The sequence below is a fragment of the Brachionichthys hirsutus genome, chromosome 22, assembly GCF_040956055.1.
Source record: "Brachionichthys hirsutus isolate HB-005 chromosome 22, CSIRO-AGI_Bhir_v1, whole genome shotgun sequence".
Taxonomy (NCBI): Eukaryota; Metazoa; Chordata; class Actinopteri; order Lophiiformes; family Brachionichthyidae; genus Brachionichthys; species Brachionichthys hirsutus.
The window spans coordinates 7,034,682-7,046,924 of NC_090918.1; the positions used below are offsets into that span (position 1 = coordinate 7,034,682).

General features: G+C 45.8%; 1 protein-coding gene across 1 annotated transcript in view; it reads left to right on the forward strand.

The window, feature by feature from the left end:
- cacna1c (calcium channel, voltage-dependent, L type, alpha 1C subunit) overlaps positions 1-12,243 on the forward strand; it is a 92,256-nt gene that overhangs the window by 49,022 nt on the left and 30,991 nt on the right. The window contains exons 4-8 of the mRNA XM_068755381.1: positions 4,133-4,272; positions 6,544-6,683; positions 7,036-7,188; positions 8,189-8,388; positions 9,102-9,205. Of these exons, the coding sequence (XP_068611482.1) occupies positions 4,133-4,272; positions 6,544-6,683; positions 7,036-7,188; positions 8,189-8,388; positions 9,102-9,205 (737 nt within the window). The remainder of the gene's footprint in view (positions 1-4,132; positions 4,273-6,543; positions 6,684-7,035; positions 7,189-8,188; positions 8,389-9,101; positions 9,206-12,243) is intronic.

Below are 12,243 nucleotides of genomic sequence, written 5' to 3' on the forward strand. Positions count from 1 at the left end.
TTCTGTGTGCATTTGGTTCCACATGCCAGCGTTCGTCAATAAATCTTTGCTTATGAAAAATGACGAACCACATTAATGCAGAAAAACAGGTTTTTGTTTTTTATTCATTTCACATTTTTGAGTTTAAGCCCAGCAGTCCTTTATTGGGTGTGTTGGATACAGATATATGTTGTATATGTCAAAAAAGAAAAAGGCCTCAGTATCCTCATCTCCAAATCAATTCCTCTGCTACACACAAACTCACCGCGGGTGCTTTGAGTTTACTGAACCGTCACTCCAAATACAACAACAATTACAGGAAAAGCCATGCTTGGATGAGCTTGGTGGAAACTATTGATGTCCCTAATATGAATTTTTGACAGCAAATTGATGTAATGTTATCTCAGACTCATTGTGTGTGTGTGTGTGTGTGTGTGTGTTAACACGGTTAATAGAGAGTCTGGATAATAGAGCGCAATGATATCTGATGCTTCTGATATGCACGGATGTTGCAGCTCCCTGGCGGTTGCAATTAGTTTTGCTTTTTTTTACTTTGATGGTATTACTCGTGACTTTTTTCCAGTAATGTAGGCGGAGAAACTGTTTGACCCGTGAATTTAAAATCTGTTCCATCAGCAGAGAAAAAGAATTATGTCCATCCTCACAGAACTCGAGGAAATTGAAGGATATGATAATTTACAACCCGAGGTGCTATCGAAGCCCTCCTCGATTGCTTCTCTCAACTGAACCTCAGTAGTACTGGAGGCATTTAAATGAGTGTGGCTCGTTCTTCTTGTTCACCCACAATGGGAATGTAAGTACTCTCTTTCACCTCTAGGCTTGCCTCCCCTTCTCTTTCCGCTACACACGCTACACGCCACCATACAGATGTTATCTTGAGCTCTGCCATCTTGGGTTATATCTTCATACAGCAAATGTAGACCAATTTGTTTTTGGGTGACCCAACCTAACCTCAGATTTCGAGCTCCGTCAACGCTCTATTAAAGCCTCATCAAAGCGAAGCGAGACCATAATTATGCTAAGTTGTTTACCACTTTGCATTTAGAGCACATCTCAGCTCTAAAATCTCTCTGTCCTATTTACACCAGGGAGGGCTTTGAGGCCAGTGTTAAACAAAACGCAGGAATTCAAGCTGTCGAAATGTCAGGTGTTGTCACAAAAATACTATTATAGATATATATATATTTTGTTTTTCCACTTTGAGGCTGAGGCAGGTTAAAATGGAGATCAGCTGTGGTAGATCTTGCCCTATCAGCAGCGTCACACCTCATTGTTTCCACGTGGACTTGTGCTCAGGGTTACTTAGAACCACTCAAAAGTTCAATACAAGCAACTGGTGGCAAATGCCCAGGAAGTACACGACACAGATCACTGGAGCAGGCAAGCAGTTTTACACACGTACAGGAATACATGCCTCAGGCAACACGTTGGTACACGTGTGCACGCACAGACACACAATAAGGAGTTGGATTCTAACATAAGACGACTAATTAGGACTATGTTTTGTGTATATTCTTGGTGCGGTAACAATCAGTATCATACATTGGTGTGTGTGTGTGTTTATGTGTGTGTGTGAGAGAGAGAGAGAGAGAGAGAGCCTGCTGCAGCCCACAGTTTCCATGGTAACATTGGTCTCTATGGTAACTTCTGGTTGGCACCCACAGAGAGAGATGAGGGGAAGGAAAGAGTGGAGGTGAAGATGAAGTGAGGGATGAGAAATGGAGGGAGAGCTGAAGAGCGACAGTGTAAGAAAGAGTTTAAGTAACTTTTTATTGTGAGCTTCTAGAACTGTTAAGTTATGAGCTCATGTGGGTTAGTTTTAGTTAGGGAGTTTAGTTAGGGAGTCAAATTGCACTCTCCCCCGAATACGTTTGGCTAATCCTGCCTTTTGTTAAAACTCTGCCTCATTTTGGTGAACAGATTGCTGGAAGTAATATGGTAAAATGTACAAAAATGCGTTGTGTGTGTTCTCAGTGATGTACTTCATTTGTAGCTGCATCATTAGCCTGCTGACAGGACATATGCTAACAGCGTGCCCCGCTGCAGACTCTTGTTCTCTTCGACTTTTGGAATAATCGACATTGCTGTCCTCTAAGAGGCTCTTTGACCTCTCGGCTCAGGATATGGGAATGAAAATGTTTTTTTTATCAGCACTCACAAGTCTCCCCTTTACACACACGTTATACTAATCCTGTGCAGTCTTTGAATTGCGAGAATTGGAACCGCTGGAATGCCGGGACTCTTGTGAATTCAGCGAGCTGATTTGTATTCATGTGTGATGAACTTAATCCCCGTTAATGTCCGCTCCAACGCAGCGAGACTAAACCTCGCTCCGTTAAAGGACCCTCTTTGACCTCCAGCATGATCACGGCCTCGTGAAACTTTACGAACCAGGAATGAGTGGCCTGTGACACTCGGAGGATGGATGGCTTTTCTGCTCTCGTCGCCGATGTGGGCTTTCCGGAGTTGTTCCCTGAGCAGATTTCCGACAGCAAGTCACATGCATGGGATTTTCTGTGGTGTTGCTTAAACCTTTGAAGTTTTAATGTGGCATCGCTGAAAACGGCATGAAATAAACACACACGCCCTAAGCTTTAGCATGTCTGTGTTTCAGACGCTACATAGCCTGTCTTGCAGCAGGCGAATGGAAACACTGCCCGCTCTATGGGAGAATGTTGATTCCATAATCTGATTGGCCGAGCTGATGGATAGGCGCTTTGGTTGACCTATCACTGCTAACTGAATTACTTCACCCACACACTCACCTTTCTGTCATTCTGTCGGCCGTTCCCTTTGCCCGGCTGCGTCTCTTTGCTCTGCATCCCCTCCATCCTCCTCTTCCCTCCCAGCCCCTCATTTCCTCCCAGTCACTAACCAGATTAGTCGCTCCTCTTATGGATTTTTGCCCTTTATGGATCTGTATATGAATGGCGGCTCGTGTGTCAGGATGAGCTGTTCCTGCCAGATGTTTTTCTCTGTTTTATTCCTCTGAGCGCCGCGCTGTCTGCCTGTCACCGGCAGACACACGCGTGTGTGTGTGTGTGTGTGTGTGAGCTTTTCAGCATGAGTGTGTGGTATTTCTTCCACAAAGACCACTAATATTCGCTGTGTTTTTTGGGAGGGTCTCCAGCACGAATGATGAATATATGAGGAAAACAATTCTCCACACACTTCCTGAAAAAGAGGACAGGTGTTTCATGCGAAAGCCTCGACTTTTATCTTTAAGCCGGATACGTCTTTGCCAATAAAGCATGCTGAATGGAGACAGGAGACAAGGTTAGCGAGCCAGAGACGAGGAACAAAACAAGTTTGAGACAGTTTCCTTCCTTTTTAAAATCAATTTTCCTTTCTAGTTACCTTCAAGATTGTGCAAATCCTGCATTTTTGAATTCATGCCCATCTGCTGCATAGCTTATTTCCAAGTGTGGGGAAAGCGCAGCTTGTATGACCCCCCCCCCCCCCCCCCAAAAAAAAAACAAAGCATGGTCTCTTTTCTGTAGGAAAACGTATGAAATGAAATGTTGAAATTTCCTCCTCACAGAGTATGCTCATATGAAAAGATAAATAGGCATATTTTACTGTTCAATATCCCTGAAATTGCTATTACATAATTTTACCTCAACTACTTACATGTTGCGCAGTATAACCTGACAGGATGCTAAACCCCGTCGGGTTTTGAAGCTATTATGCTACATCCAAACACAAAAACGCTGCATCCGTCCAGGATCAGGTTCAGCAGCCATCCTGCAATCTCAGAATCAGGAGAGACACTGAGGCTGATTAATCAAAATATCACACATCCTCACGGGATGCACAGAATTCACTCGCGCCACCCGCCTAAGCCGTGAAAACAGTCAGCAGAGCACATTGTTCCGGCTCATAAAGCCAGAGGAAGTAGAAACCAGCATCGTTGGTATTCATAAGTCACACATGGAGTGTGATGTGTGTGTGTGTATAACGCTTGGGCATTACCGTAATTGTCCTACCCATCCAACCAAATAACATTTAATGGCTGTTTGGTCTTCTCCCTTTTCGTTTGATGTGCTCCGACTTAAAAGTATTTACACTCTCCTCTTCCGCCGGCTCTTTCCAGAACCATTGCATATTATCGATCGTCTTTGTGTCTCTGCAGGAGCGTGTGGAGTACCTGTTCCTCATCATTTTCACGGTGGAGGCGTTCCTCAAGGTAATAGCCTACGGCCTGCTCTTCCACCCCAACGCCTACCTGAGGAACGGCTGGAATCTGCTGGACTTCATCATCGTGGTTGTAGGGTGAGTGAACGCATATATGTCAAATGAGACGGCTTCTTCTGTCTTATTTGACATTTTTGAGCATCACAAGACAAATTGCAGCTTCTGTCTAATCTTATAAGTACTCATTGTGATTGTGTATTTCATAACTCGGTAATATTTCCTTTCATCGCCTTTGACAGTTGCGGTGACAAACAAGCATCTGCACCTTCTCTTGCTTTCGCCAGCATTAACCCCCCCCCCCCCCCAACTTCACCTTTATCGGTCAATAAAAGTGATATCATTCTTGACGATGTTTTGCAGGACTTTTTGTCACAGATTATTTTCCGTCCCAGTGACTCATATTGATGCCGCAATAATAAACTCTGGCCTACAGTGAATTGGCGAAGCCTAAACTAGATGCTGATAGCAAAGCTCTGCACTGTTTGTCTTTATCTGCAACTCAGCAACATGACCCATCTGCTAAACCCTCTGTGCCTCAGTGTGTGTGTGTGTGTGGGGGGGGGGGGGGGGGGCAGATGAGATGTGACAGAGTTCGTTCCTGCAGGAATGTTCACCATATGGGTGAAAGAGCTTGTACCTGATGCGCAACAGCCTCAGAGGGACACACACACACACACACATGCTGTATCTGCACGTTTATTGTGCACGGTGACTAGGAGCTGTATTCTCTTTAGTCTCTGAGCTGCCAGCATTGTATTTTTTTATTCTCCTACTCCTTTCCCTGCTTTCATTCCTCTTTGCTCCTTTTATTCCCGCCTATCTCTGTCTGGCATTTTAAATTCCGAGCGGTACTTGAAGGATCACAATAAAAAAAAAGACGAAAGAGAACAAAACCTGCGGGCAAAATTAGCACATTTAAATATTTCAAACAATCGCCCCAGACCATAAATTGGTTATCCTGATGATTTTATCATTTATCAAGTGAAATGTTAACATTTAACAGGCTCACAAATGTGAGGATCTGCATTTTTGTTTTCTATGATCAGATGTTAAATAGCCTCAGGCTTGGCAGCAATTTAAATATTCATAATTTACCTTAGGCTATGGGAACCTGTGGAGGGCATTTACTATAATTAGGTTAATAAAACATTGATGGCTTAATTGATAATTACCGTGATTGGTATTGTTCCATTTCTGATATAAAACCACAATCTTTTCTTGTTTTTCTTTTTTTCTGAACGCACACAGCTTCTGTGGAATCTTCAGCTGTGGATTTACTCCAAATCATTATGCTATGCTATGTTCTAATTATCATTTAGCACCCATTCTGGGGCAAAACATGACGGGGCAAAATGCTAACGGTGCAAAAAACGTGGCCTGTGTTTTCACACTCCGTTTCGAGAGGAAGGGAAGAGAATCAAATTGAAGGAACGAGTGTGAAATGGAGAGGAAGCGAGCGAACGAGAGAGAGGGTGATTTGCTTTGAGAGGTCTTTCAAGTGGCCATTTCGGCTGTGCTAATTGATAGTTCTCCATGACTAACCTGCCGCCGCTGCTGCCGCCTGGCCTTTGAGCCACGCTCGCTGTAAAATCGCATCGTATGGTGATTTCTGAAGGATCCCAGCGATACAGAGGGAGGAGGAACGATGAGCACAGGCCACGCATCAATTCACAACGCTTTAACGTGCTTGAATTCATGCACGGTGTCGTCTGTCGTCGTAGCCAACAAAAGGTGCTATTAACCGTCCCTTTGCCTCTTTAACCGCCTCCTCTCATGGGCTTTCCATAAAAGCGTGGAGCCTGGCTGCAAGGACAGACGGTCTCCTTCTTCTTCAGAAGCATTTCCAGACGCATGAATCTATCTTTCTGAGCACAGTGCACACATTTTGGAGACACTTTCACTGTGGACGTCCACAATGCTGCGTTTTCGCTGGCTGTCGAATCATTAAAGCGGCGCTTATCTGTGACGGACAGGAGGGAACAGATGAAACACGGCCGATTGAAGCGAAATAATTAAGCATTTTTATTTTCACACCGTTTGCGCGTACTCCAAGAAACCGGTTTGATTGTGAAGTCGCGCAGATGTCTTCATCGTTCTCCGTGCTTTAAAAGTGTCCCGGACGAGATTGATTTGTGTATTTACGACACTGTTAAAGACTTTATGATAAAGATGATGCAGGTACATGAAAAATGCAACAGCTACAAACATTCACGCTCGCCTCGATTGTACTTCCGTCTGTCTGTCATCTTGGTTATTGTTTTTCTTTATCTCAGATATTCTCCAGTGTGTGTGGAAATGTGGAAATGGGGTGTCACCTCGATGATGAAGCCATTGCTTCCTGTCCCGCAGGTTATTCAGCGCCATCTTGGAGCAGGCCACCAAGGGGGACGGTGCCACCCCTATTGGAGGGAAGGCGGCGGGCTTCGATGTCAAAGCGCTGAGGGCGTTCAGAGTGCTCAGACCCCTTAGGCTGGTCTCTGGAGTACCCAGTAAGTATTGGGGGGGGGGGGACACAGAGGAAGAAAGAATAAGATAAAGAAGCACACATTTGTGCCGTGTGAATGTTAAGACCGTCTACTTAATAGACTGCACAGATCAATAGTTCAATGAACCAGAAGATGGGGAAAGGTCAAGCATCGTGGATCAAGCCTGTGTGTGACGGGCGTTGTGATTAACACGCCATACAAACACACACGCTGCACCTTCAACGTCACCGCGCTGTGTTTTCAATTTAGCGCCATAGCAACCGATCAATAGCGTGATCGGTGGCGCGTTGACCGGCGGGGATTAATCCGTTAAAGGCATCCGATGCTGTTGCTCATATTCTATATCTGCTCACAGGTTTACAGGTCGTGTTGAACTCCATAATCAAAGCCATGGTTCCCCTGCTCCATATTGCGCTGCTGGTCCTCTTCGTCATCATCATCTACGCCATCATCGGCCTGGAGCTCTTCATGGGCAAGATGCACAAGACCTGTGCTCAAGAGCATACAGGTAACACGCACACGCTCACGCACACACACACATACACGCAAACACAGAGCGACTGAGACGCGAATACAACACAACCGAGATCAAACGCTTGCGTTTCCCACGCTGCGCATCGGCGGTCAGATAACCGTCGAAGAATGCATTCAGTTTGCACAAAGGCACGCCGGTTCCACGCTCTCAGGTAGATAAGGGGCCACGTTGTTGCTTTTTCGGCTTGATCAATCTCGAATGCCGACGAGCATTTGTTGTAAAATGGAGGCAGCAAATTGAGACTGACAGAGTGCAGAGCTTGCTGCCTGATGCAGAGGGCGGAGGATGGTGATGGATGGCCGGGGGGGGGGGACGCCGCGCGGTGTGGGATGCCCGGGAGTCGCCCCGGAGGCTCTCGGTTGGAGAGCGGCGAGGGGTAGACGGGTGCGAGTAAATTCTAAACGACGAGGAGAACGACGATGAGCGAAAGGAGCCGAAATACTCCTATAGAGACGAGAGCAAATGTTCCTGTTTAAGCGATTCATTATTTATCATCTGTTATCATTTCTGCTCTTGAGTGTGAACAGCCTGGGGCAATAATTGAAACGGCCATAAGCGACTGAAGCGGTTTTCAAGCCCTGAGGTAGAAATGGACTTGACTGTTGTTCTGATGATGTTACAGGCCCCGTGAGAGGCATTAGCTTCGCACAGGGTAAGTGCTGCTCGAATACTCTCTGCTATTCCATACATCACCCCCAGGAGCCTGCTTTCTATAATTAGTGTAGTACTTTTCCACATTGATTTTTTATGTTTCATTTTTTTTATGCTTGATGTGTTTGGTTTGAGTTTAATGTGCTCCATTTTTCCCTTTTTTTTTTTTTTTTACCTGTTGATCCGTTTGAAATCATAAAGACACTTTCTAAGTGCTCACGATGGAATGATGGGCATAACGTGAACCTGCACGTCTTTAAATTTGCCGATCCCGAGTCGAGTCGAGGGTAAGGAACGGGCTCATTGTCATCTTTTTCCACAGCCACCATTACCGAGGAAAAGCCGGCACCGTGCGCGCCGGACGGGGCTTACGGCCGACACTGCAGGCATAACGGGACGGTGTGCGAAATGGGATGGGAAGGCCCGAATGACGGCATCACCAACTTTGACAATTTTGCCTTTGCCATGTTGACGGTGTTCCAGTGTATAACCATGGAAGGCTGGACGGACGTGCTTTACTGGGTGAGCCGGAAACCACAACACTATCGTCTGTGTGTGTGTGTGTGTGTGAGTGTGTATGGATACGCATGGAGCAGAGAGCTTACTAACTCTACACCCCTCCTGCAACCCCCCGTCCGCGCTTTTTGCACTCACACACATTTTGTTAAGTTAAATGGTATAATGTTCTTTAATATCGTCTTTGCTATGAGACCTGCTTATGAAGCATTATAAGCACCAGCGATTATGGAAAAGCCTTCACACAGCTCAGGGCGTCATCACTTCCTTTTGGGAATATGGATTGATGAGCCCCCCCCCCTGCCCAAACTTCTGTGGAACAATTCTTAAACTATCAACAGAGTCAAGTCGTGTTTATGGATTCCACTCTGATATTTTCCTGTCACATGCCGTAACTCCTCTGGAACGGGACAAAATCGGTTTGCATGAATTCCTACAGACTTGCGGCGTCTTGAGTTCTGACTTTGCCAGTTCTTGTGCTGCTGCTTTTTTCTAACCTGCATCGCTCTGCTCTTGTTTCCCCATCTTCTCCTTTTCTTCTTTCCTCCTCCGCCCTTGACCTCTGCCCCCCCCCCTCCCCCTCATTTCTTTTCACATTCCTTCCTCCGTTCCGCACCGTTCTCACTCCTCTCCTCCCTCTACATCCCATGTCTCTCCTCTCTTTCTAATCCCCGTCTTCTCTCCTTCCCTTTCTCCCGTCTTTCTCTTGTCTCTCTCAGATGCAGGACGCTATGGGCTATGAGCTGCCGTGGGTCTATTTTGTCTCTCTCGTCATCTTCGGCTCCTTTTTCGTTCTCAATCTCGTTCTGGGTGTGTTGAGCGGGTAAGATGTTGTGCTATAAATGTCCGCCGGGTGAGGCGTGTGTGTGTGTGTGTGTTTCTATGTTTAATAATGGCCCGTGTAACATCCATCCATCGTCCTCCGGTTTTCTGCTTTGAGGGTCACGGGAGTTGCAGAAGCCTATCCCAGCTTGCTACGGGCGAGAGGCGGGGTACACCCTGAATGTGTCGCCAGTGCAATCGGGGGGCCACACATACACACACATGCTACAGACAATTTAGAGTAACCAATTGTATGTTTTTAGAAACCGGAGAATCTGGAGAAACCCCACATAGACACGGGGAGAACATGCAAACTCTGCACGGATAGGATCACCGCTACGCCACCGCGCCGCCAGGCCGTGCAACGAGACTCTTTAATCCAAACACTTTAAGCGCAACTTATGGTCGATGTTTTTTAGGTTGCGGGTTTGCAGTGACCTCACCGATACGGTTTGTGGGGCGAGTTTATGCACTTGCCTCGTCTCGCTGCGTCTTTGCGTCTGCTCCGTTTCCGTAAATCCCGCTCCGCCTGGCGAGCCGGCTGCCATCTTTTCCCCTGCTCTGCTAAGTCACGCTGTTTTAGTACAAGCGCCACCCGGCCTGTAGGGACAGGTATTAATAATTCACCCTCAGGTCAGCCATGGAGGTGAAGCACTAAAAATGGAAAGTGGCGCTCAGAGGAGACGGGGCTTTAAAGTTGGAAATTATGGGATGGAAGGCTGCGTTAAATAGGAGCATAATTTTTTTCCGACTGCTCATTAAAGCGTTGGAATTATTAGATATAATAACTTGGGCGTTGAGTAACAGTAAAAAAAAATGAAAATAAGGGTCACAGTAAAATAAAATGGAATAAAAATGAGACTTCAGATAAAAAGATTTTTATTGTTGTTATTCAAGCAAATTTATTTTTAAAAGAGAAACACTGAGGAGAAAATAATTTGCTCCGACGACAGTAACGATGTCCAACCCACAGGAGTCTTGCTGCGTGGTCTGTTGGCTTGTCGAACTCAAATGCCTTCTCTCCACAGCAATTAAGCCTGAAATGAGCTGGAAGTGAGTGGAACGCAAACCAATCTTCCCTTTCCACAGACCAGCGTGTTCCTCGTCCTCCTCAGCTCGAAGAAGAGTTGCGACGCTCATCTTGTCATAAGTCATTAGCCTTCTGTCAATGTTACGGTGCACCTGTCATTTTTCAAATCCGTTTTGCCATGTGGCACAGTTGCCATGTGGCCCGCTAAGTGAGGCTGCATGGCAGCTGTACTATGAACGCCCCGTGTCCCCTGCAGGGATCCTGCTTAAACAAATGGTTCCATCTGTTTTTTAACTTTCATTAAGCATCTAACTCCGTCTCTCTTCCCTCCCGTCCCTCCTAACGTTCCTTTTTCCTCCCTCCTCCCTTACTTCCATCCCTGCCTCCTTGATCAATTTCCTTGCACCACATTCAATTTGTCTCCTTGGTCTTACCCCTCCGCGCCTCCGTCTCTCCACCCAGGTCAATGATGCAGTAGGGTACAGGTGGCCCTGGCTTTATTTTGTCACCTTAATCATCATCGGATCCTTCTTTGTGCTAAACTTGGTTCTGGGGGTATTGAGCGGGTAAGAACAAGGCTTAAGGTCACTTGTGAATAACCTCTCTCTCTCTCTCTCTCTTTCTCCACTTAAAGCCTTCATCCTCAGATAGTTTTGCTTCCTTTTCACTGATGGGAACTCTTTACTTCTGTCTATTTCCTGCTTCTGACAGTAGACGAATTTGCAGTAAAATTGATACAGGAAGGAGCAGCAAGTCACTGACAAGCAGATTTGCAGGAGGAGTCGAGCCCAGCGGTTATTTTCTGCTACTGTGACCTTTTGGATATTGCCTCTCAGTGGCCTCGCTCTCTCCAACACCCGCCGCATTGCTTCGAGAAAATGCAGCTATTTGTTTCCTAGAATGTTCCGTTCTCTGCGCTGTTGGGATGGCACTAAATGCATAAATTGAAATTCCCATTGGATGCAATCTAATATGATGGCCGGCACGTAGAAGTCGCATTTTAAAAATCCTGAGAGAAAAGAGTGACGGGAGTAGAGAGAGAAACGGCGACTGTGCCAGTGTTTGTCTGGATTGGTTGTTATGGATAAATAGAGAGGAAACAGGTGAGGGGGGATTGGGGGAGGAGAACTGAGAGATGAACGAAGGTAGAAAAATTATCTGAGTGTTGGAGCTGCGTATTAAGACGCACGATAAATCAATATGATCGGGTCGAGCCGATGGAGAAGACCGTCGTTTGTCCTGATGCTCATTGATCTCTCTGTGTGCCTGCAGCATCTGTCTCTGTTGTATGTCGGGGTTGATTGTTCCTCTGGAATGTAAAACACACAAACACACACACACACACACACACTCTCTCTCTAATCCTGCTGCAGACTATAGACGGAATGTAAAAGTCGATGAAAATGACATTCTACAGAGTCTTCGTGGGTCTTTGTCTCGCTCTCTGAGGAGCCGTGAATTAAACATCACACACACACACACACAACATGATCAATGTTCTGATCTATGCTGTGACTACATGATATATGATGGTGAATTCATTTAGATGAAGCGTGAGGTATAGGTGAAGCTTTTTTTTTTTTAAGTGCTGCATCCATGTTTTAAATTGAAGCAGCCTCTCCAGGCGGAGCAGATCGTCAGTAAAGCTGTTCCAGCTGTAAATTGCTGATCCACTCAAATTGGACATTTCAAGGCAATTTATTTCTCTAATTTTTCATTTATTTGTTTTAAAGTAAAGTCAATTTATTATCATTTACAAGGCTGAAAAGGCACGACCCCACCGACTTGCAGGGACTTGTACTGACTGATGTCCTCATTCAAAACATTCAGGAGAACTGCGTTCTATCAAATCTTACTCGGTGTGGATTTGCGCGCCTCTTAACTGCCGAGCGCTCCCTGCTCCTGTCGGCTCTCATTTATGTGACGTCTTCTATGCAAACTCCATCCTGGGACTCAGGCATAACTTTGACCTTCACCAAGCGCAACAGTAAATCACATGCCTTTTTTTA